The following is a 21,740-nucleotide window of genomic DNA, read 5'->3' on the forward strand; positions in this document are numbered from 1 at the left end:
CTTTATTGCCATTTACAGGTTTACAGCGCAACGGTTGCGGCCGCAGCCCTGTACAGAGCAGGGCTGGCAACGGGGGTGGGGGGTGGTTATTAAATATTACAAAAATAACTGCGTTTCACTGAGGCACGGGAGGGGGGGGGAGAAGGCAGGGAGGGCTGAAGTGCGGCTTTACGGTGCAGATGACCCAAATCCCGGGTGTTTTCGAGGAGCCACAGCACAGCCCCTGTCCCACTTCCCGGGGGAAGAGACTTCGTTTGATTTTTTAAAAAGCATTTTTCGCCCTCCCCCCGGCCCCCTCCCCCCCCCAAAAAAAAAGTTACTAAGAAATTATTTTTCATTATTAAACAGGAATAAATACTACTAATTAGTTCTGGTTTTTTTTTTTTTTTCTGGCTAATTTAAGGTACCCACTTCCTGTGCTCATTAGTCTGGGTACCAATAATTATACAAGTGTCTGAAGAAGCTGCTCCCAAGCTACACCATGATGTTGCTCTCAGGCACACACACAGGCGTGACACAGCAGCTATACAGGTAATTTTCCATTTGCACCATTTGCCCTCGGCCCTGTCCCAGCTGACAGTGGCCCCTTCACCGTCACCCCAGTGCCAGGCCCAGCCTGGGGAGTGCTCCCGCCCCACCATACCCCTTCCCGTCCCCCAGCCACCTCCACTCCGCCCTGCCATCGCCACTCTGGGGCAGGCCCTGTCACCCCTCACACCGCAGGGTAACAGGCTACTGCAAAACTGAGTTGGCCCACGGCTGGGGAAAAAGCCTCGATAGCGGGGCAGGAGGTGTTCAAATCTCTGATTTAAGTCATCTTCATCTAACGAGCACCAGGGTGAAAACAAAGGCAAGCCCCAGAGCTGGCGGAACTAAGACAGAGCCATCTCCAGCCACCCGCTTGCCCCACCAGACAGCTGCTCTGGTACCGAAGTCTCACTCATAACAATCTCTCTGTCACCATCTAGAGGCCCAAAGGGTATTAAGTATATGTTCTAATTTCTTTCTAGATGGTTTCTCTACACAGCTGTATTAACATATACTAACACAGTTAGCTTATATACAGTGTTTAATCAAGTTATAAAAGTGACATTCTTTCAAAAGGTGCAAAGTTATGTTTTGACACGTAAACTACTGAGACAAGATCTGCATTGAAAATAAAACCTTTTCACTTTCAGAGCATTAGGAGTACCATGGCTAGCCAGGCACAGACCTGTCGGCACTGAGGGGAAAGTATTTTGTAAGCGTTGTCAATGAAGAAGAATAAATTTAAAAAATGGTTTTGGAACTAAACTGAAATTTTACTAAAACCTTTACACTAAAGGAAGGAGAGAAGGGGATAAAGACAAAACTAATGAAGTGTTCTTACTTTAGAAATCTTCCCAGTTTCTTTTTAAATCCCATGAAGATTCTATACTGAAGTTTGGATTAAACACATTGTTACAGTTTTTTCATGCTTTCACATAATGACAAGGCTTTAGGTCTTTGAATTTACATCATACCTTAGACGAGAGGGATGCTAACCTGTCACTTCTTATAAACAGAATATTTCTTCAGCAATTACTCTACAGTTTTTCCATTAAGTCAATTTCTATTTATATGTATTGTTTTAAAAACACTACTGCAGCATTAAGCATACTATTTAGTTTAAGCAAGTTTTAAACTCCCATGAGATGTTAACCTGACTTAATATGTGAATCCTTTCAATCCTCGCCTAAGGTTCCCCACGCTGCTTCCAGCAAGTTTGGAAAAGGGGTTACAGTACCTGGCACTGTCAAATTCAATTTTTTTTATTAAAAGTATTTTTAAGCTGTCCCATATGGATCAGCGATGTTTTTTTAAAAGTTAAGGGTCTATGCACTTACTGGGAACAAATGCAACCCTACTGTCTGCACTGATTACTGGGTCTGGCTTGTGAGTCCTAAAGACTTGCAGCCAGCACAAAGTATGATTTCTGGCAACAGAATAAAGTTGCCACGAGCACATTTCAGGTTAGGCCCTTCCTGACTGCCTTGAAGTTTTACAGCTTCTCTTATTTTTCCAATGAAGACAACAACTAAGTTTCCCAAAAATTTAAAGTTAATCCAATCGTTACATGCATGATTTGATACAAAATTGTTTCTCAATGAGTACGTTAATTTTCTTTTGCTTTTTAATCCTGTGGCTGGGAGAGAAGCACTTCAAAAATCTGCTCTTTGGATGAAACCACAAATTTTTTTGGACATCAGTCAGACCAGCTCTTCCACAAATTCCTCAAGTTGCTGGTGCTTAACACCAGCAATTTCTGAATTACTAAACTTAACAGCAGTGCAGCGGCTCTCCGCTTTTGCCTGGTTACTCAATTAAAAACTTCATAAAAGAAGCAGCAACATTAGGATTAATTTTAATTACATGACCTAATTTTTCAAGCCTCTCTCTCCCCTTACCCCCCTCCCCCGAAGTGTACCGTTTGAAAGAAAATGAATGCGTCAATTCAGTAATTGATTATTTCCAGTATTATATGGCTTTGATGGTGTGATATGGAACAAAAAAAAATCCCAGTTTTTGACATCACGTTGCTTACAGAAAATTTGTAATAGGTATAACTCTGCCAAAGCTTTAAATTGATTCTGGTTTTTCACAACATACAAAACAGACATGACCTAATAATGAAAAACATGCAAACAAAAACTTCCCCAAAATATGAACCTGTGTGGATATACATACCAAAGTGCTTCCAAATAAACGTTTAGTCTAGAAGCATACATAGTGCCAAAGCTGCCAAAGGTAGTGCAGAAGATTTAAGCCTCCAAGTGGTAGCAAGCGATATATTTTACATTGTAACCACCTCTACATTCCTGCATTTGCTTCCAAAACTCGTATTTTAAGAACAGCATTTGACTTCAGATAAAGCACACTTTTTAATACACCCTTCTCCTGACTTATGCTTTATGTAATTGTATCACAGGTATACAGTTTAATGCTCACAGTGTCCAAAAGTTGTGAAGACTCTGTAACAGACAACTACAGTTTGAGAAGCTCGGGTTGGTTTTTGTTTCCCAAGTCTCTGAATTATTGAATCGTATTGAGAGAGAGGGGCCAGGAACTCCGGTCCCCACGTAGTGCTACATACCATACGGAAGTTCACATGCATCTCTTCACGGAGAGTATCGACAGTACTAGATTTGATCTTGTTGGTACCATATTAGCTTTTCATCCCTGCTTCGAGTTCCAAAAACTTCAGATTCTTCACTATTGTACTAAGTAACAAGGATATTATCTCTATTTTATTTAAGTTATGTAGTTTTCAAGGATGTTATGTGCTCTACCGGATACAGCGTATCTTCCTGACAAAGAAACTAGCGAAAAAAAATGAACCAAAGGTCCCTTTGAAAATTAGTGAAAAAGTGATTGAAAGAATGATTTCAGGTGCAGCTTTATGGAAAGAATGCAACAGTATTTAAATATTTGGCAATCCAACGTTAGTGATAATTAATTCCTTGATTGTTGACCGATAGAATTTTTGTTAAAATTTACTTAGAAAAGCTGGTTTTTGCTATCAACAAAACCAGAGTAACTGGCTTGGAATGAAATCTAGTAACTAGATGTCCAAATGAGATGAGCAATTGGTTCCGTAATTTCAGTATATGTCTGGACAGTCTGAGAAATTCCTATCAAAATAGCCACCTGAGTACAGCCAATCTGAAGTCCCAGTGTATGGGTTAGTGCCTTGATGAAACCATCTGTAAAAAAAAAAAAAAAAAAAAAAAAAGGAAAAAGAAGAAACAATAAAAGAAAAAACAGAGTGAACAGTTATTAATAGGGGAAAAAAACAACTTTGCTCGTTTCACAAAACATTGTAAAAACACACTGGTATTTCTTATCAGAAAAAAAATCTCAAATATTCTAAAGTGAAAAATAAGGCATTAAACTTCCTGCACAATTACCACCACCCTGTAAAGCATCTTTTTTTTTTTTTTTTTTTTTACGTAAAATCAAGAAGTAGTATGGCATGGATTTTAAAATTGCTGTCCTATTCCAAATAAAAATAACATTGATGCTCTAGATTATATATGATTCTTTAAAAGAATGCTAAATCAGTTACACAATCCTTTTTGTAAACCTGTCCAAACAGGAAACAGTTTTGTTCTGTGGAGCTGTATTTTGCACAGAACATTAACAGATGCTCCCTTTTTAGCCACGTTGACTGAAAACAATTTTATGTTCTCTGGAAGAGATTTTCAAAGGCATTAACTGGAATTAGTTTGTAGCTGCTCCTCCAGGTTTTGGGAAGAGAATGCTTTCTCTTCTGAACATCATGAAATTGTGGGAGCATCCCAAAGTTCTTGCCTTCGAAGGAAGCACCTGCAGTAACTGGCCATGAGCATACACTTGACTGCCTAGCATTGGCATCTGTGAAAAGCAACCAGCGGGAGCAGGAGCCAAATCACACATTACTCCATGGTGCATTCTATGACCGAGACATTACTTGAATATGGTATCAAAAAAGCAATTTCTGAAGTATCCAAGCAAGAAGTCATAAGAGTGCAAACATAAAAGGCCCTACAGAGCCACAACGCCTCACTAAACTGCCAAAAGCTGGACAGGAATTGGTTGAAGGAGGGATGAGACTTAACATTTTATTCATTCTAACAAAAATATGACCTCTGTGGATTTTATAAAACAAAACCAAAAAAATCCAGCATTACCACAGTAGTTAATTATGAAAGGTTTCAGCATTTATTATTAGATAATTTCTCCAGGACAAAGTTATCAGCAATTTTGGTTTCCAGCTACATTATTTAATTGTTGACCCAGAAAATGCTTTAAGTGACGCTACAAATTGTGCTGTCATGCAGGAAATCAAACACACGCTGTCTTGAATAAAAACATTTCAAGCAGTACACCAAACCATTCCAAGCATTAAACAAATGCCCAACTTCCTTCCCCCTTACCGTGTGTGCCACTCCACTTCATCTTTTGCACGCTCCTTGCGAGCAGCTCTTTGTTTCTCTTCTAGTCTCTCTTTTTCTTTGCTAGCCACATCTAACAAACATTTGAAGAGAAATTGGTTACTTAGCAAAATGGAAACAAAACTGCAGAAAACACAGAAAAGACTGCAGAGAAATGAAATGTAGTTCATTTAAGCACGAGAAAGCATTTGCTCTACACAGTCTCACTAAACAAGGAAAATCTCAGGCACCAAAATACTAAAACCGCAATTTACGAAAAGTTACTGTTACAAACTCAGAGTTGAAACTGAAATTTTGGTGTTTTATCTATCAGAAATGCTGCATCCAGACCGCAAGAAAGAACTTAGATTAAGCATAATAGAGAGAGTGATTTTTTCACTATTTGGCCATGTGTTTTTTCTGACAAACGCCAGAGCAACAGAGCATGTCTGTGCACCACATGTCTTTCCAGACAAACTCCAGAGCAAGAGAGCATGTCTGGCAGTTCCCACCCCCTCACCCCCCCCCCCGGGTCAACAAACACTCAAATACACTGTAACACAGGATAGCAGTCATGGGATCCACCTTGGACACATTTGCTCTCCTAGACTTTTCTGGGAGGAAAGACATCATACATTGTTCAAAAGCACGTTCATTAACACAGGATGAAAAAGAGTTAAGGCTGCTCTGGGAACGAGAAACTGAAGAGAGTATTCCTGTATCAACCAACCTCCCTGCAGTCATCCCTCTCAAAACTTACTAATGGAAAAATATTTCCTCCAGCAAACACATACCCATGTTTCCATTTTCCATATTTCTGATATCTGGACGTAGTCGACAGTCAGTGGGAGCTAATATTGCTTCCATGCCTTTTTCTAGCTCATTGAGACTCACAGCAAAACTGGTAAAATTGTACATCTTAAAAGCAAAGACAAGATATAAGTTATTTTGGCAAAGCAGCACTGGGGTCCCTATACTGAATGGATACAACAGAACTTCCAAGAGTAATTGCCAAGTCAAACCTTCTCCCACTGGCTATCCTGAAAGAAAGGTTAGGTTCATACAAAACTAGATTTTTTTTGTTGGACGGGAGGGACAAAGAAGGGCAGAAGGGGATGGAAATCACATCTTTCTTTTTTTAAGCAGTCTTTGCTTCAGAGGATCAAGACAGATTTTCCTTCATATGTGATATTTAACATCATGATTTTTATGAAAAAATTACTCACACCTAAAAGACCTGTTGAAACTATTGAAGTTAACATCCAGCTGCCCAGTTACTGCATTTTTTGGAAGCCTGTCTTCCAACAGCAGGGTGAGCAGAACGTCAGGGCACATGTATCCATACGTTAGCCACTTTAAGTGCAAAGATCTCACAGACAGGTTAACCTAAGACACCAGACTTGCACTGAAGCAGCTGCAGTCAGAGCACGCATTCTTTCTACCAACTGCAACACAGCAGCGATGCTTTCACCACAGGAACGAAGCAGAGAGCTTGCTATAATACAGTTTTACTGCTGCAGCAAGAACTGCTGACAATATGAATGCTAAGGACAGACACTTCAACAGGGTTTCTCTCGAACATTACTCATGTTCCCATGGATAAGTCACTAGTGATAGCAATACACAGACTGATTGAAACAGTTACCTGTGATGAGTTTGGTGGCCTACAATTTATTCTCCAAAGCAATTTACTGCCTGGTATGAACTGCACCGTGTCTTGAACTTCTGGCATATCATCAGCCTCATCATTTTCAGATTTAATAACATCTTCACTCTGAAACAGAGATAACACTTGGCAGGGGAACAAAGGAAAATTGGACAGTTTCATCTAGAATTCTATGCTGACTGTTGAAGAATCTGTTCAAATTTGACATATTAAACAGTATCCTGTACTTCTGCCTCCCCCCTCGTTTGCTTTTCCTCACTCTGTATACTGTTCCTCTCGTTTTTATCTTAATGTCTTGCTCCTGATATCTTTGAATAGTCTCCCATCACCTATGTACAACTTGAATGTCTGTTTAAAAAAAATTAATAATAGTAAATTAATGCATTTCAGGAATATTTTCTCTAGCTTCCCTTCTATCCCATGCCATAGCTTAATTTCACCTAACTCGACTATTACTTCTTCAGGTTGAAATACGCCAAGACTGCAATTTAAACCAGTTCCCATAACGGCCTAAGAAAGATAAACAGGGCATGCCTGCTTTTGGACACTGCTTCAACATTTGCAAAAGATTTGGATGTGTGATTAAAAAAAAAAAAAAAAAACACACACAAAAACAGAAATGCACTTTTTTCAGTCTGATTTCCTATAATCCAGATTCTAATAACTATTATCACTGCCAACTTTCTTACTATGAAGACTGTGTTCTTAAGTTTATAAATACAGTGTCTTTCCTTCCAAGTCCTTTGTTATCAGATGCACTGCTATAATGAATATATAAAATCAAACGCAGTATTCTTCAGGAGGCTGCTCTCAGAATCTGAGAGAATCTGACTTGTAGGACACAGACAGCTACACTGTGGAATTTCAGAGGATTTCACCATGAGAAGTTATTTAAAACCACAACTATCAGAAAAGTAGTTTTAGGCAATAACATCCTAGAGCAATAGTATCACAGTTCTCCCTCCCCTCACTCCCACCTCCTTTCTATTTTCTTTCTGCCCCTTCTGACATGGCTCATTTATTTTATTCAAAAGTACCCTATTAAGTTAAACAGGGCCTGTTTTATACACTGGAAAACAGCTCCATATGGTTAAGAGTCTAATTTCAATCATTTGGTTTGAGTATTCATTATTTAAAAAGACTCTTTTAGACTACTTTCTACGTCAACATCTGGTTTACTGTTAGACAGTTCCCCATCTAAATATAGATTCAACAGGAAGGAAGGAAGGAAAGAGTTGATTTTCATAAGATGAATAGAATCTTATTATTAAAAAAAAAAAAAAAGTCAAAACATAAACCTGTACCATGACAGAATACAGAGCCAAAAGCAAGGCTGTTGTTGCTCTAGATTCTTTTGATGTGAATACTTTTTAAAAGAAGTTTGAGCCTCTTAATGTTAAGAGTGATTAGCTTCTCTTTCACTTATCATTTTCAATGAGCAACCAGAGTCTGTAAGACCCTGTTGATATCAGGAAACCCAGCAGTCCTCTGTTGCATCATACAACGTTTTGCATTTTCCATATAACACTGAGGCTCTGCTGGTAACTTACCTGACACTGCTTACATGTGATGAAAAAACCCTGCATGTTTCCAGACCCCTTTGTTGTCAAGGCTGTCTATGTCATAAATTCTGAAAGGCTTCATCACCAAAAAGCATAACTGACTTTAAAAGCATGTACTTTTAAAAATTTTGGGTTTAATGCCCAAGTCCTTGTATTTTTACATCTGGAGTTGGCAGTAGAGCCACTTTCCTCATTCAAGGACTGGACAACATCTGCTTGGGGGTTGATATTTGATGACTTATCTTTGACAAACCTCTAGCAGATGCCATTTCTATAAGCTCTCTTCAATACCAGCAGCTCACACTAAAGTCTGTCTACACAAGTTCAAAGTGCAATGCCTGCTCATGGGACTAACACTGCCCATCTCTGAACCCCACTGAAAGATGGACTGTTTTAACCCTCCACTCACCACCATTTCTGACCATTTCTGTAAAGAAGATGTTTTCCTTTCATTTCTCATATTTCAGTATCTTTTCTCCCTAAAGAATCCTTAACCTTACCGGCTTCAGTTTCTTCTGCTCACCACCTCTCTTTTCGTTCTTTTTGTAAGTCTCATACGTAGTGGGATCAGTACACCATAAGCATTCTGTCCACTTGCCATAGATCACGCATTGCTTCTTTCTGCTGCAGAGAAAGCAAAGGAGACTTAGCTTATGCTTCTTATAAAGCCTTCTAAGCCCAGTCATGCAGATTCTGATCTATATGAAATACCCAGCTCCCTACTTTGTTGTATTTTATGCTTCTTTGCAGATTTCTTAGAAGTCAGATATTTGATAATGCAAAGAAAAGGTTTCAGCTTATTCCAGTCTTTCAGGCATTCAGTCCTGCAGAACACATCTTCATGACTTAGTTGTGTGATTTTGCCACTGCTCCTCATGACTTAGTTGTGTGATTTTGCCACTGCTCCTCATGACTTAGTTGTGTGATTTTGCCACTGCTCCTCATGACTTAGTTGTGTGATTTTGCCACTGCTCCTCATGACTTAGTTGTGTGATTTTGCCACTGCTCCTCATGACTTAGTTGTGTGATTTTGCCACTGCTCCTCATGACTTAGTTGTGTGATTTTGCCACTGCTCCTCATGACTTAGTTGTGTGATTTTGCCACTGCTAGCATGAGCATGGGTGCAATAAAGCCAATAGTTTACAGCACAGAGACTCAGAATCACGGTTTGGGTTTGATTAAAAATTTCCAATAACCATGTCCACATTATTTTAAACTGAAGACTGGAACTGTGACTGTACAACAGTGAAATCAGTTGCGACTACTCTGCGTTTCCCCTGGATACCTTTATCTCCAAACACTGGACTTGAGAATTTTTCTAGTAACACTTAAAATGATCATTCTAGAATCAAGGCATTTAGTACTGGCACAGAGAGCAGAAATGGGTCACAATCTACATTGCTACCAACTTTGCAGTCACTATGCCAGCACTAGAAAAATGACACAGTGCTCAGAAATGGAGAGGCCAAGAAGCTTTTATCACTTACTTTTTGTCCTGAATGTATCCCTCTACTCTATGAAGCTCTTTCCCAAACAGTCCACACGGTTTAAAGTTAAGGACACATTTATCTCCAGTACTGTAGAGGAAATAAGTACATACTTAAAGAAGCAAGCCCCTAAATACACTAGTAAGTTTACTTTTTCACCTTAGTTAGCTTTTTCATATAGTTACAATTAGCTGGGGGGTAGTTATTCGTATAACTCCTTTTGTTTAACTATGGTTTATTATCTGACCAAGGCATTAAGATAGACACACAAATTTCAAAGTTCCACAAAAAGGACAAAAAATAAATCAACGTGCACATGAAAACAGCAGCCTGTGAAAGCCAACTGAAAACACGACCATACTTTAGAGTTTCACGTATATCTACAATTTACCAAAAGTACTAGTAATAAAATGGAATGCAGTTTTGCATACTACTTAACTCACTATTAACACACCACATTTCAGATTAATATCTATTTACAGCTAACTGTAATGAGAAATAACTTTTACAAATGACCTATGCAGGAAAATCTAGTTAAGTGCATTCAAAAGTTACCTCTAAATTGCATATCAAAAAATTCTGAACTAAACCTTTTACAAACATAAAGCAGCATTATATTTCAGCATCTTCCTTGCATTGAGATGTACGTATATGTAAATAAACTCTCCTGGTGAGGTATAAAGCCAAGGTTCTATGTCAAGCACAAAGCATACTGAGACCATCCTGGGTCTTTTGTGCCAATGAAAGAGACAGGATTGTAGATTTGATACTATGAGAAGTATCAAAACAGTAGCCCTGCTGGATTAAAACTCCCATTTATTGACAGAAAAACATGTGCAGAACTAATACAGTTTTAATAAAATTCTCTCCCTCATCATTACAGAAGGTAATTTATTTTATATAAAAAGCTTTTATATAGGCAGTTGGCAGAGGAATTAACAAGCTCTAGGTTCACATTATCCTACTCTGCACTCATTTGTGCTGTACCCTTAATTTAAGACATTCTCTATTTTCAAAACTAAAAAGACAGCCAAATCACAATCAATATGATGGAGGTCCACGGCAAGCTTCCAATTATTCTATTTAATGGTTCTGGAGTTAAATTTAATTTCTGTTCTCTGTCAATAGGGTTGAATTTGAATGAGTAACTCACAAACGTAAAATCGTTGTATCCCATAAGCCATCTAGCCCTGTGCCTTTTCATTAATATTAGTATGATATTAAGTCCAGTCCAACGAATAGTATGCATTTGTCAGAAGAAAAAAAGAAAAAGAGACGAGACTTTGGAGCTACAAAACAAGGCGTCCTGTGTAATCTGACAAAAATCAAAACTCTCCACTTTGAAACAAAAGTGACCATGCACCAGTCCCTATAAACCAACCCTCAGTCCCATGATTAGCATTACCTGTGATTAACAATTTCTACCGTTCCGTATTGTTCTAACCACAGTTTACCAATAATTACATTATGTACACAACAGGTTGGATTTGTCCATGTGTAAGCTTCATTATGTCTGTAAAAAAAAACCAGAGAAGTACATCATTTTCTTGAGCTTGAGATGGAATGTAAGCTTGTTTTCAATTCTGTTCATGGCAGGGCAAAATATTTAGCACTCCTGTGAACAGCCAGCAGTTAACTTCAAAACAGAAAAGAAACAGACTTTTCTTTATAAGCCAACGATGTGTTGTATATAAACATTAGTGTAAGTTAATAAAGTGATATTCCCTTTATTTTTCTTCCTTGTCACAGAGTTGAAAGAGTAAGATTTACAGTCGCTGTGCTTTTGATTGCAAATTCCAGCCCAGCATAAACAGCTGTCCAGGAATCCAGCTTTTTCATTCGCACTTTTAGAGTTGTATGTGATAAAACATAATACTCACAGGAGAACCAGAGTGACAAAATAATGCCTAATAGCATCTTCTATTCAACTACTGCAGCAGTTCTGCAAAGTTCTTCCTAAAGCCTCTCTTGTAAACCTCTATCATAATCTAGAGACTACCTTTTTGTGATAAAAAAGCACTGAACATCAATATTTGAGTCTTCCCGCAGAGAGGTTAGTCACTACCAGTTCTGACAAAGGTTTGATACAAGACACTCCTCCTGGAGGGTCAGTCAGACTATCCCACTTAAACAACTTTTTATTTTACAAACACGGGGTAGTAAAGGCTTTTGAACCTGAAGAAACAGAACAGTATCCTCTTCGTAACAAATGCCTTGTACTTCTACTTCCAGTAAGTACAGAAGGAACACTCCTATTTAATGTTTCCAACCAGTCTGTCATTTTCCAGTAGAGAACAAAAACAGATCATTGAAGTCTGACTGTTTTCTACAGCAAATTGTCTTCAAACATACTTTAGAACCATGACTACTCTTCAAGTAGGGAAAAAAATAACAAAATCCTCCAAATCCATCCCACCAGCCTTAGCACACATTTTTATTCATGAACTACGTGATACCAAAAGCTGTATAGCATAAAACAAAACACAAGACACTTATGGCCAGTGCTGATAAACTGAAACGCTTATTTGTGCTGAAGAAGCAAGGAAGTGTGTTTTCTAATGCATGTTTTGAAAACATAGTCATGGTTAACACAAATACAGTACTTAACACTGACTTGCAATTTTGCTTCCGAAACAGTTACTTGTTCACTCAGGCTCTGAGCAGTTCTCAAACTACTCAAATCAACAGAATGGTATGAATCACAACACTGAGAGGCTCAACATTTTATTTCAACTTCTGCTCCAGTTTAAATCTGTGCCTTGTAATTTGATTAGGCAGAGCAGGAATTTTAATAGTCTTCTAAATAAAGGCTCTCTCTCCAGCAACAAACTTAATTTTTGTCATGTCTGCATTCCCCACTCACATTCATAGTTCCTTCTACATTCAGAAGAAATTTCCTCTATTTTCATCACTATTTATATCCCAGACCAGTTCATACTTTTATAAGCTTTGGAAGATTAGATGTCAGCAGCTCAACAAATAAACTATACTTTCAAAAGAAACTACGGGAGAAGTCAATGCTTGATATGGCAGGCAAGTTGACTCTTTATTGAAACCAAATGTCAAGAAGTTTCATAAGTAGATATTTCAAAATAACCTCAAAGTTAGGCCTAAGGAAAGCTTTTATAAAAGCACCTTTAAGTGTTCAATTGCAGAATGCTTTCTTTTTCAACAACTGTTATCTAGCCCATGCTTGTGACCTACTTGGGAAAGCTCGAGAGTCTTTGTGCCACCAGGGCACAAACCAGCTTAGGGAAAGTAATGTAAATTATGAGAGACAGACACAATTAGAGACAAGCCTAGGAGTAATCTGGAGAGGCATCCTTGATTTTAATAGGAAGGTGATCATACACAGGAAGCGTTAAATAAGTGACAAGCCCATCCTGGCAAGTTTCTCATGTTCCCTTATCACATAGAACAGCTATTCTGAAGACCCAGTTCTTTCCACACAAACCTATGTACACAAACAAACAAAACCAACAACAATATTTAAAAGCGAGACAAGCTTGAATAGCCTGGTAATAGAATTTTATCTCTAAATTTTTACATACCTTCACAGAACTAGCCTTCAGTAGCATCCAATTTTTAAGAAATGCTAATTTTCATAGTGGAAAAACTGGGTCAAATTGCTACAGCTATACAAGCATGGCATAACTTAAAAAAACAGAGCCCTGAAATTAGGCAGTGAAAATTAACTTGTAAATAAACTCTTACAACCTCATCAGCAAGAGGTTTTAAGATAATCACCGATGAAGAGTCAATAGGATGATTACCACCTAGCTTTTTATTTGAGTAAATGGTAAGGAGATCAACATAGAAAGGTATTTATTTCTCATACTCACTTCAGAAGCTCCAAAGTAATTGTTCCCCGAGGCTCTGCTTCTATACTCTTTCCCCAGAATTTTAGTTTGGGATAGATTGATCCATGAAAAACAAAGTCCTTATTGAGGCCTTCAGAATAAAATGCGCTAATAGGTGGGTGGTGGCTGACTTGCTCAGATATAAACCTAAATCCTAAATCCTCCCTAGCAACAACAAAAAAGAGCATTAAACAGTAAATATTTTTTTAAATGTTACAAGAGAAAAAGAGTTACTTGATACTTTGAAAAAGTTTGAAGGATTGTTAGATTAAACTGAAGGTGAGACTTTTCCTTTTCTAGTCCCATGACACATTTACAATGCATGAAATAAAAGGCATTGAGTACAATTTCTTTCCTCTTCATACCCCAAACCAACCCACATTCAAACACCTAAATAACTTTCTGGACTATGAAGAAGTTTCAGTGAAACAACTCTTGAAAATACTGAAACTCTTTGGGCAGCAGCAGAAGGTCTGACTGAAAATTCTCTTCTCCACCGCATACATCTCACCCATTTATGGGTGGAAGTCCTTCAGACTAACTCCTCTATCTGACAGGATCAGTAAAACACTATTTAAAATTAATTAACAGTCTTTGGTCAGGAAATGTCTTTGGTGGAAGAATACAGGCGAATTTTTTTTCTGAATAATTCAAAGAATACTCTGCCTAAACCTAGAAATAAAATTATTAGCTTTTATAACAACTTCTCAAAGATTTTGAGGCAGTTTGGGGAAAAGAATTTTAGCTACAGTCAGAAATATATTTTAGTAGATTTTTTATTTATTTCACTGTATAAACAAACTTGTATGAGAGTCTGCTAACTCAAGAACACAAATAGCCCCAGCTCCCAATTTAAAGTAATTATTACCTGGTTAATTCATAGGTTTCTCCTAACAGTGGGTTAAATGGTTTGCCAGTTCTCTCCCACTGAGAAGCTACAGCAGAAACTGCAAAAGCAGCTACAGCCTATAATCAAATTAAGAACACATTGTTATGAGAACAGTACATTAAAACTCTGAGTTTAATATATTTGTTGCGCATTACAGTATTTCATTATTCTTCCAAAAAGAAAGTGCCATATATTCAACCAGTTTTGGAGAAGAAAAGAGTGATAAAGCTTGTCTCCATTGCAACAATTTTTCATCCATTAACTTAAAAATCATGGAGCCACTCAACTAATCAATTTAGGGTGACTTAAAGCCAAGATCTCATCTTCACAACACATAAAACCACAAAAAAAGGTTCACAGTTGAAGCAGTCCTGACGAGGTTTAGGGCCTTGGGCATCATCAGTTGTGGCACTCTCCTGCACTAGACCTTTGGCTCAAACTGTGCACAGCATCAAGTGTGAAAGCATCACAAATATCTGATACAGCCACAGTGAAACAAGAAACTTGTCTAGACAGACAAATACAGGCATTCTTATGACAACCCCAGAGAAAGAAATACACTCAAGTGAGAAACTGTCTTAAAATGAAAGGCTCTGGGAGAGAAGAAACTCCTCTGAACTAACCAGATGGTGGTAGCTGTTAGTTACCTGCATTCTTTCCAGGGGGTCTGCATGACTACAAGCCTTATTAATGAGGTATATATGTTCCATATATTCTGTTATCCGTTGAAGGAAACTCAATGGCTCGTTGAAGACAATAGGCATCGTAATCTTAGACAGCTCCTAGGTAATAAAAGGATAAGTTAATTTCTTGAACACAACACTAAGTTAAAAACTAACAATGAGAATTTGGAAAATCAGTTGCGGGTTAGTTTATCTGTAGCTTTCTTCAAAAGACATTTGGCAAGCCTACAGTAGACATTTAAGTGCTACAGCTAAAAGGGGCTAGAAGCACTGCAGAACTCCACTAGCAATCTGAAAGAGTAAACAACTTAAAAAATTGAACCAGCTAACCTATTAAATTCAAGAAAAATGTTACCTTCTATTCTGTGGTCTACATAAAGCAGAAGAGGTTAAAATTTCCATAGATAGCAGCAATAATGTGCCAACCAGCTCATTACTGATATTTAAGTACCACGCATTCCTTTGAAATCCTCACATACCTATTTGCATAAAATCTAACTATTTTCCTGCAGTAACCACAAATTATTTTTTAAAAGGAACAGTTACATAAAGAATAGGATTGGAATTGCTCTAACAAATTTTAGTGGCTTTATTTAAGCAACATGTTATTTGCGTCAGAATGTTTCTCATTTTGCATGTGGATACAAGACAGACACGAAGTTCACATAGAAATTTCCAATTCCCAGGTCTTCTACTATATCCAAGCAAATCTGGCTGTTTAATTAAAAAGTTGCACTCATGACTGAGCAATAAAGTATTTAAGTGCTTAAAACATAGTGGAAAAGAGAATGCTACCAGATGAAGTTAATGCAACATTTTCCACACATTGTCATAGCCAGCAAGGAAAAAAAAAAAGTTACCCCTAACTGACTTAAATTGAATTGGTCAAAGCAAAGAATTCTAGTAGATAGGTCACTCATCCTAACAAAAGGAGTTTTGACAGTACAGCTGTATCTCCTAGATGACATAATTTAAGTTAGCAGAAGGGCTCACTGATTTGTCTGTTGCATTCACAAAGGACTGTACTGGCAGACCTAGATTAGATATGAATGTAAATTGCCTAATGCTTCTGAAAAGCAGCTACGGCAGCAATGCTCTCCAGTGTAGAACATCATTTTCATTCCTAATAAGAATGAAGTAATCAAACATGTAACTGAATTCTTAAAGGACTAGAAGAAAACAGCAGCAATGGCCAATAACAATGCAAGCATCGGGATCCTTTAACAACACAGACCAATATAAAGGTCTGTGTTTCCGAGTCCAAGAATAAATCTTGTGACCCAATTACATCACATCATTAGTACCCCAAGCCTACACTGGGCTCTCTAAGAAACTCTAACAGATCCCAAACTTTTCTACCCCTTGAATCAGATGAAAGCAATTTTTTTTTTTTTTGGCACAAACTGCTTAAATTATGGAAACGGGGGGAAAAAAAAAACTGACAAAAAAAAAAACCCACACCAAAATAAAGCCCTAAATCACATTTTGCTAAGTAAAGAATAGAAAAAAAAAAAAACCAACAAAAAAACAGAGAAGAGAACATTGTGTTAATCAAACCATATCTGACTACATCTTTAATAGCTTTAGTGTAGTTCCTATAGGACAGCATTAGAAATGCCAATCCACGTGCTCCCATAGCTAAAGCAAGTGAGGAAATAGTACCATTACTAAGTGGATGTTGAGATTTAGAGAGCTGCAGTTTAAGATTATGTTCCCTACCAAAAAAAAAAAAAAAAAAAAAGAAAAGCAAAACGCACCACGTATTATTCTGTGTCTTAAGATTTAAGCGATAAAATTAACCAGTTGAAGTCAGGAGACCTAACATCAGCATATTTCATCCAAGCTAACTTACCAGTCCAATGCATTTTTTTAATATGCTCCACACACTAAAATCACTTCTAGAAAACATTGGGGCAGGTAATGATGTCCTGTAATTGGAAATAAACAACCGTCATTATCAGCCCCTTAAACAACAAGACATTTTCATTTGTAGGTATTTAAGTAACTTATAAAGGAAGCAAAGCATTAACCTAGAGTTGACATAGGAAGCAGACAAGTGAAATGCCTTTTCAGTTCCAGAGAATTAACCTTTTCCAGCGAGGACAGTAATGCCCCAAAAGATAATGAGCCAGCACACACTCACTTCTCATTTACTCTGTAGCACTATGTGTTTACCTGTGTCTCTTAATTCCATTTTCTTGGATCTCTGTCTCTCCGTTATGCTCTCCACTCCTTTTGCTTTGGTGCGGATCTAGATCAAGCATTTCTGTAACTTTATGATTTGCTTCTGAAAAATCTCCTGAAGAATTGTCAGAATCAAAGCCTGTATGAAAACCATAAGGCAATAGTTTTCTTAGAAGCCTTATTATGCCAGAGTGCCACTCACATCTTGTAATTCTCACGGCATAAGTACACTTATACAAGGTTATTTTATTTTAAAGAATATCAGAATGAAAACCCTTTATTAAGTGACCTAATTTCCAAGAGTATTTAGAGCCAAGTACTGCATTAGAATCAAGCATTCTCAACTAATTTTTCACACTGCTGAATATAAAACCAATGTAGAATCTTGTAAATTCTTCAGTAGCTCCTAATCAGATTAGTTGTATTGTCTCTTCTTCAGACCTGCAGTGTGATTACAGTAATTTTGTTCAGTTATGTAGTTTTCCTCAAAGACCTTAAAACATTTAACTTAGCCTACTTATACTGCTAATCGGCAAGGAGCGGAAAAAAAAAAGAGAAAACGGCCATTTCACAATCTGGCAGCAAACATCCAGACTACTAGCGCAACAGAAATGTAGGCTACCTAACTTCTTTTTGCCATCCATGTGTGCAAACCGTATAACACTTCCCTGATGGTTACAGCAAGAACCTGTGGACACCGAGATGAATCATTCCCTGAGCTCTACAAGCAACCTAAAGCATGACCTACCATAAGCAGCTCCATTTCCTATGACCCAATTCTATTTACTTGGGTAGATAGCTTCTGGAAACGCTGTTGTAAGGAAATGCCAGCACCCCCAATAACAACCTGCTTTGAACAGCTTTAACCAGAAAAAAAGTTAAACCAACAGGAATCTACAGGAACACGAGCTTCTGTAATTAACCAGCCTTACATCAAGTTGGACTAAGCCAACAATCCAAGATTTTAGTCTAATGATTTTATTTTTAAGTCACGCAACTTCCCACACACACAGTCAGAAAAATGACAATTTATTTTTGCATATGCCTTTAACTAAGAAAACTGTAAAAAACATTTTATGTATACACACACACACACACTTGATCAGTATCAACAGCAATAGACCTCTTGTAATGCTGCTACACAGACTGACTGCAGAAACAAAACAATTGTTAACAACAAATAAGGATCAGTTGCAGCATCAACACAGAGCACCCTGAAACTCGGCATTAATACAGTCCCCCTTCACAACAATCCCAGTATCGCAACAGAACGCACTGCTGACCATTCAGTGTAATAAAGGAATATTTTTCTTAAAAGTAATTAAAAGAGCATTAAGTCCTTTTTGAGTGCCACAAGGATCAATTCATGAAGAACCACAAGACAACTAGTTTCCAGCTTCCAATTAAGAGTCAGAATCCAAAATCAACATGAAAACATGCATATTTGCTGGCACACAATTCTTGTCACAGTTTGAAGGAATACACTAACATCATTTTTGTATTCCTTTCACTCCAGCTATCACAACCTGGGCAACCGCTTGTCGTTGTGCTGACAGTTACCATCACAGTCAGCTACAGCCTATTCCAAAGTCCAGCTGAGGGTACAGAAAGATTCCAAAATATTACCAAGCATGTAAAGACTCTAATGGAGTAAAGAAATCAGTTTCAACAAAGATTCTTTCAATTTTAAATGGAGTAAAGTGTTGTGATCCTCTGTCATTAACTTCTTAAAAATAGAGAGTATCTATCATAAGTAGTACTTCAACTTTTCTTTTTGTTAACATCACCAACAGGGTGCTTTCACTTTATTAGAGCAATTCACGCAAGGCACATGTTCAGCTGCATTTTTTTGCAGGGATCAAGACCATGACAGTAACACTCAAAACTGCAGAAGGAAGTACCATCAAGATGCTCTTATTTGGTAAACAGCAGGTGTAATGGGTGATGTCATGTATTAAACTGTCTCCTACATTTTGATGTCACAAGCATGTGATTATACAGCAATAACCACACCTTAGCAGGTCTTAGTACTTAATTGGAAAGTATGATAGTCATATATATATTCAGGTCATTAAAATGAAGACTACCCTGAAACACCTGTCTTAAAAAAACACATGCCTATCTTCAGTTAACCCACAATAAAATATTTATCATTTAAAACCAGCATTTCTAATCACATATTAGCTTTTTTTGGAACCTGCTACAGTACAAGGAAAAGCCAAGTACTGTAGGGCATAACGCAATGACTTTTATTAGTTTGACTAATAAAGCTGGTAAAACCAGATGAGGTTTCAGATCAGAAAGCTGATCAAGTGCACACAACGTGAGGAACAGCATCACATTTAATGGGCACTTCAATGAGATAAACACACCTAAATGTAAAAGTAAAGCTACATAACAGGAATAGTCATCTGGCTTATAGTGGAATAGTTATGAAAATGTGACTGGAATTACAGTCTTTACATTGTACCTGAAACCTTGCAAATCCTATCAAATGTTCATTGTTTTTAACCACACTGCTCTGTTTCTCCATGATTCAGAATTGTTTTACCCTGTTCTGGTACAGCACAATGGGAATTTAGATTCAAGTATATATATTATTTATGGACAATATGTCATCGGTAAGTAAATAAATGCCAATTCAAACAAGAGTCGTGGACACAAACAACAAAAATTAAATCCCTGCTCCAGAAAAATAAGATAATCAGAAGTGTAAAGTCAGCTTTATTAGAGTGCCTCTCCACCTAACTGCTTTAAAAAAAAGAAAAAAAAACATAAACCAACAAACAAGGGTACACAGCCAGATAATCACTAGACTTTCAATTATTCTTTCAACCCTAAGTATCAGCTGGCTTGTCTACTACAAGTCCATTGAGAAAGTTTTAAAAGCCATTCTCAATGAATTAACAAGTATTATAGTTATGTGAAGAACTATCCAGAGAATGTTCTTCACAGAGGAAGTACTTCTCTGGAATAAAAACAGTTTACTGAAATGATCTGTTGTAGTTTTTCTAAGTTACAAACAGACTCTTACTCCAGCTGCCATTAGAGCCTTGAACTTGCAAAACTCAGTAGATAAGCTTTACTTACAGGACAGTTTTTACAGTGGAGATCCACTTGGAGTGAGGATTAAAATAAGGATTTAAAAGGGGCATAGGGGACCACACACAGAAATAAAATGCCAAGAATTAGCTTAATCAAAAGCCCAAACTTACATGTATTAAGGGTGAAACAAAAGCTTTTAAAAAGTCTTACATTTTCAAAGTCAAATACTTAAGTTGGGTGCCAACATTAACCTATTTCAAGAGCTTAAAGAAAAGTGACTTGCCAGTAACTCTAGTTTTCTTAGCCTTCTTCTTCCACATCCTGCAAATGACACAAGTCCACTCAGACTATGCTACACATCCACCTATGAAGGAGCAGAGAGGCACACTGTTCTATGAGTCACATACAAAGACAGAAGACCGCCCCTTTCGTGCAGTCAGCAACTTCCTTAAATACTAATTAAGCCTTGTCACTCAAGACAGAAAGGGAATCAAAATAGCATAGTACCGAGAATCTTCAGCTCTAAGAAGGGCATAAGGAGTAGGGATAAATATGCAAGAGAGCAAGTGAAGTGAGAGGCAATTTTTTCTTTGTCAGAAATTACCATTCTCCACTTTTCGAAACAAATCCACCTTCCCAACGCGCAGTTGTACGGGGCTGCTCCAAGAGGAGGCAGGCCGGCCTTTCACAACGTCTGCAATACTTAAACATTACGGCAGAATCCACTGATCCAGTTTGATCCAGACTTTATGAAAATATATAAATTTGGCGGCAGATACCTCACTTCTTCCTCCCCAAGTGAAATCAATAGTTTACAGTGAACAACAGCCAAGCAATAGGAAACAGAAGGGCAATTATCCTCACAAATACACCAGGCTGGATTAACCTCACAGGCACAGAACAGATTTCCATGGAACTGCAGGTTAATATTTAAAAAAGCAAAACTAAATCATTTATGTTTGTCAAAAATAAATTACCCCGTAACTAGCCAAGTATTTTCCTGTTCTGGGACAACCCTTTCACAAAACACTTTGGCAAACAGACATCTGACAGAATTAATGAAGGATACAGTTCTGACAAGCAGAACCTGATGGCATACAGTCTTTAACAAGTCTCCGATGAGATTAACAAACCTGAGGTGACATAGGCTAAAGGCAAATGATCAAAGTTATATGCTCCCTGGCTCACATAATATTTCAAAGACTCTGAAATTCATCAAAGGATTGACCACTTTACCTGATCCAGTCTCAGAGAACACCACCTCCTGTACTTGCACTGCCAAGAATTAACTGAGACCACAGGTAACATTTCCATGAGATTCCCAAGGGGAATATTCACTCGTAATGTCAAGCGTCCAACTAATCAGCAATGCTAATAACCTCTGAATGCAAAGAAACTTCTCTCCATGGAAACTCTTCACTGGTCACCAACT

At 37.7% G+C, this 21,740-nt stretch overlaps 1 protein-coding gene across 1 annotated transcript in view; it reads right to left on the bottom strand.

Moving 5' to 3' along the window:
- Positions 1 to 1,068: 1,068 nt before the first annotated feature.
- Positions 1,069 to 21,740, bottom strand: part of OSBPL2 (oxysterol binding protein like 2) — a 38,150-nt gene continuing 17,478 nt past the window's right edge. The window contains exons 4-15 of the mRNA XM_082491203.1: positions 17,255 to 17,402; positions 16,932 to 17,007; positions 15,044 to 15,178; positions 14,376 to 14,473; positions 13,490 to 13,672; positions 11,053 to 11,160; positions 9,648 to 9,737; positions 8,660 to 8,783; positions 6,577 to 6,705; positions 5,726 to 5,849; positions 4,935 to 5,025; positions 1,069 to 3,722 (exon numbers count right to left, since the gene is read on the bottom strand). Coding sequence (XP_082347329.1) covers positions 3,620 to 3,722; positions 4,935 to 5,025; positions 5,726 to 5,849; positions 6,577 to 6,705; positions 8,660 to 8,783; positions 9,648 to 9,737; positions 11,053 to 11,160; positions 13,490 to 13,672; positions 14,376 to 14,473; positions 15,044 to 15,178; positions 16,932 to 17,007; positions 17,255 to 17,402 — 1,409 coding nt within the window. The 3' untranslated portion in view covers positions 1,069 to 3,619. The remainder of the gene's footprint in view (positions 3,723 to 4,934; positions 5,026 to 5,725; positions 5,850 to 6,576; positions 6,706 to 8,659; positions 8,784 to 9,647; positions 9,738 to 11,052; positions 11,161 to 13,489; positions 13,673 to 14,375; positions 14,474 to 15,043; positions 15,179 to 16,931; positions 17,008 to 17,254; positions 17,403 to 21,740) is intronic.

Source organism: Vanellus vanellus (genome assembly GCF_965231255.1).
Source record: "Vanellus vanellus genome assembly, chromosome: 15".
Classification (NCBI taxonomy): Eukaryota; Metazoa; Chordata; class Aves; order Charadriiformes; family Charadriidae; genus Vanellus; species Vanellus vanellus.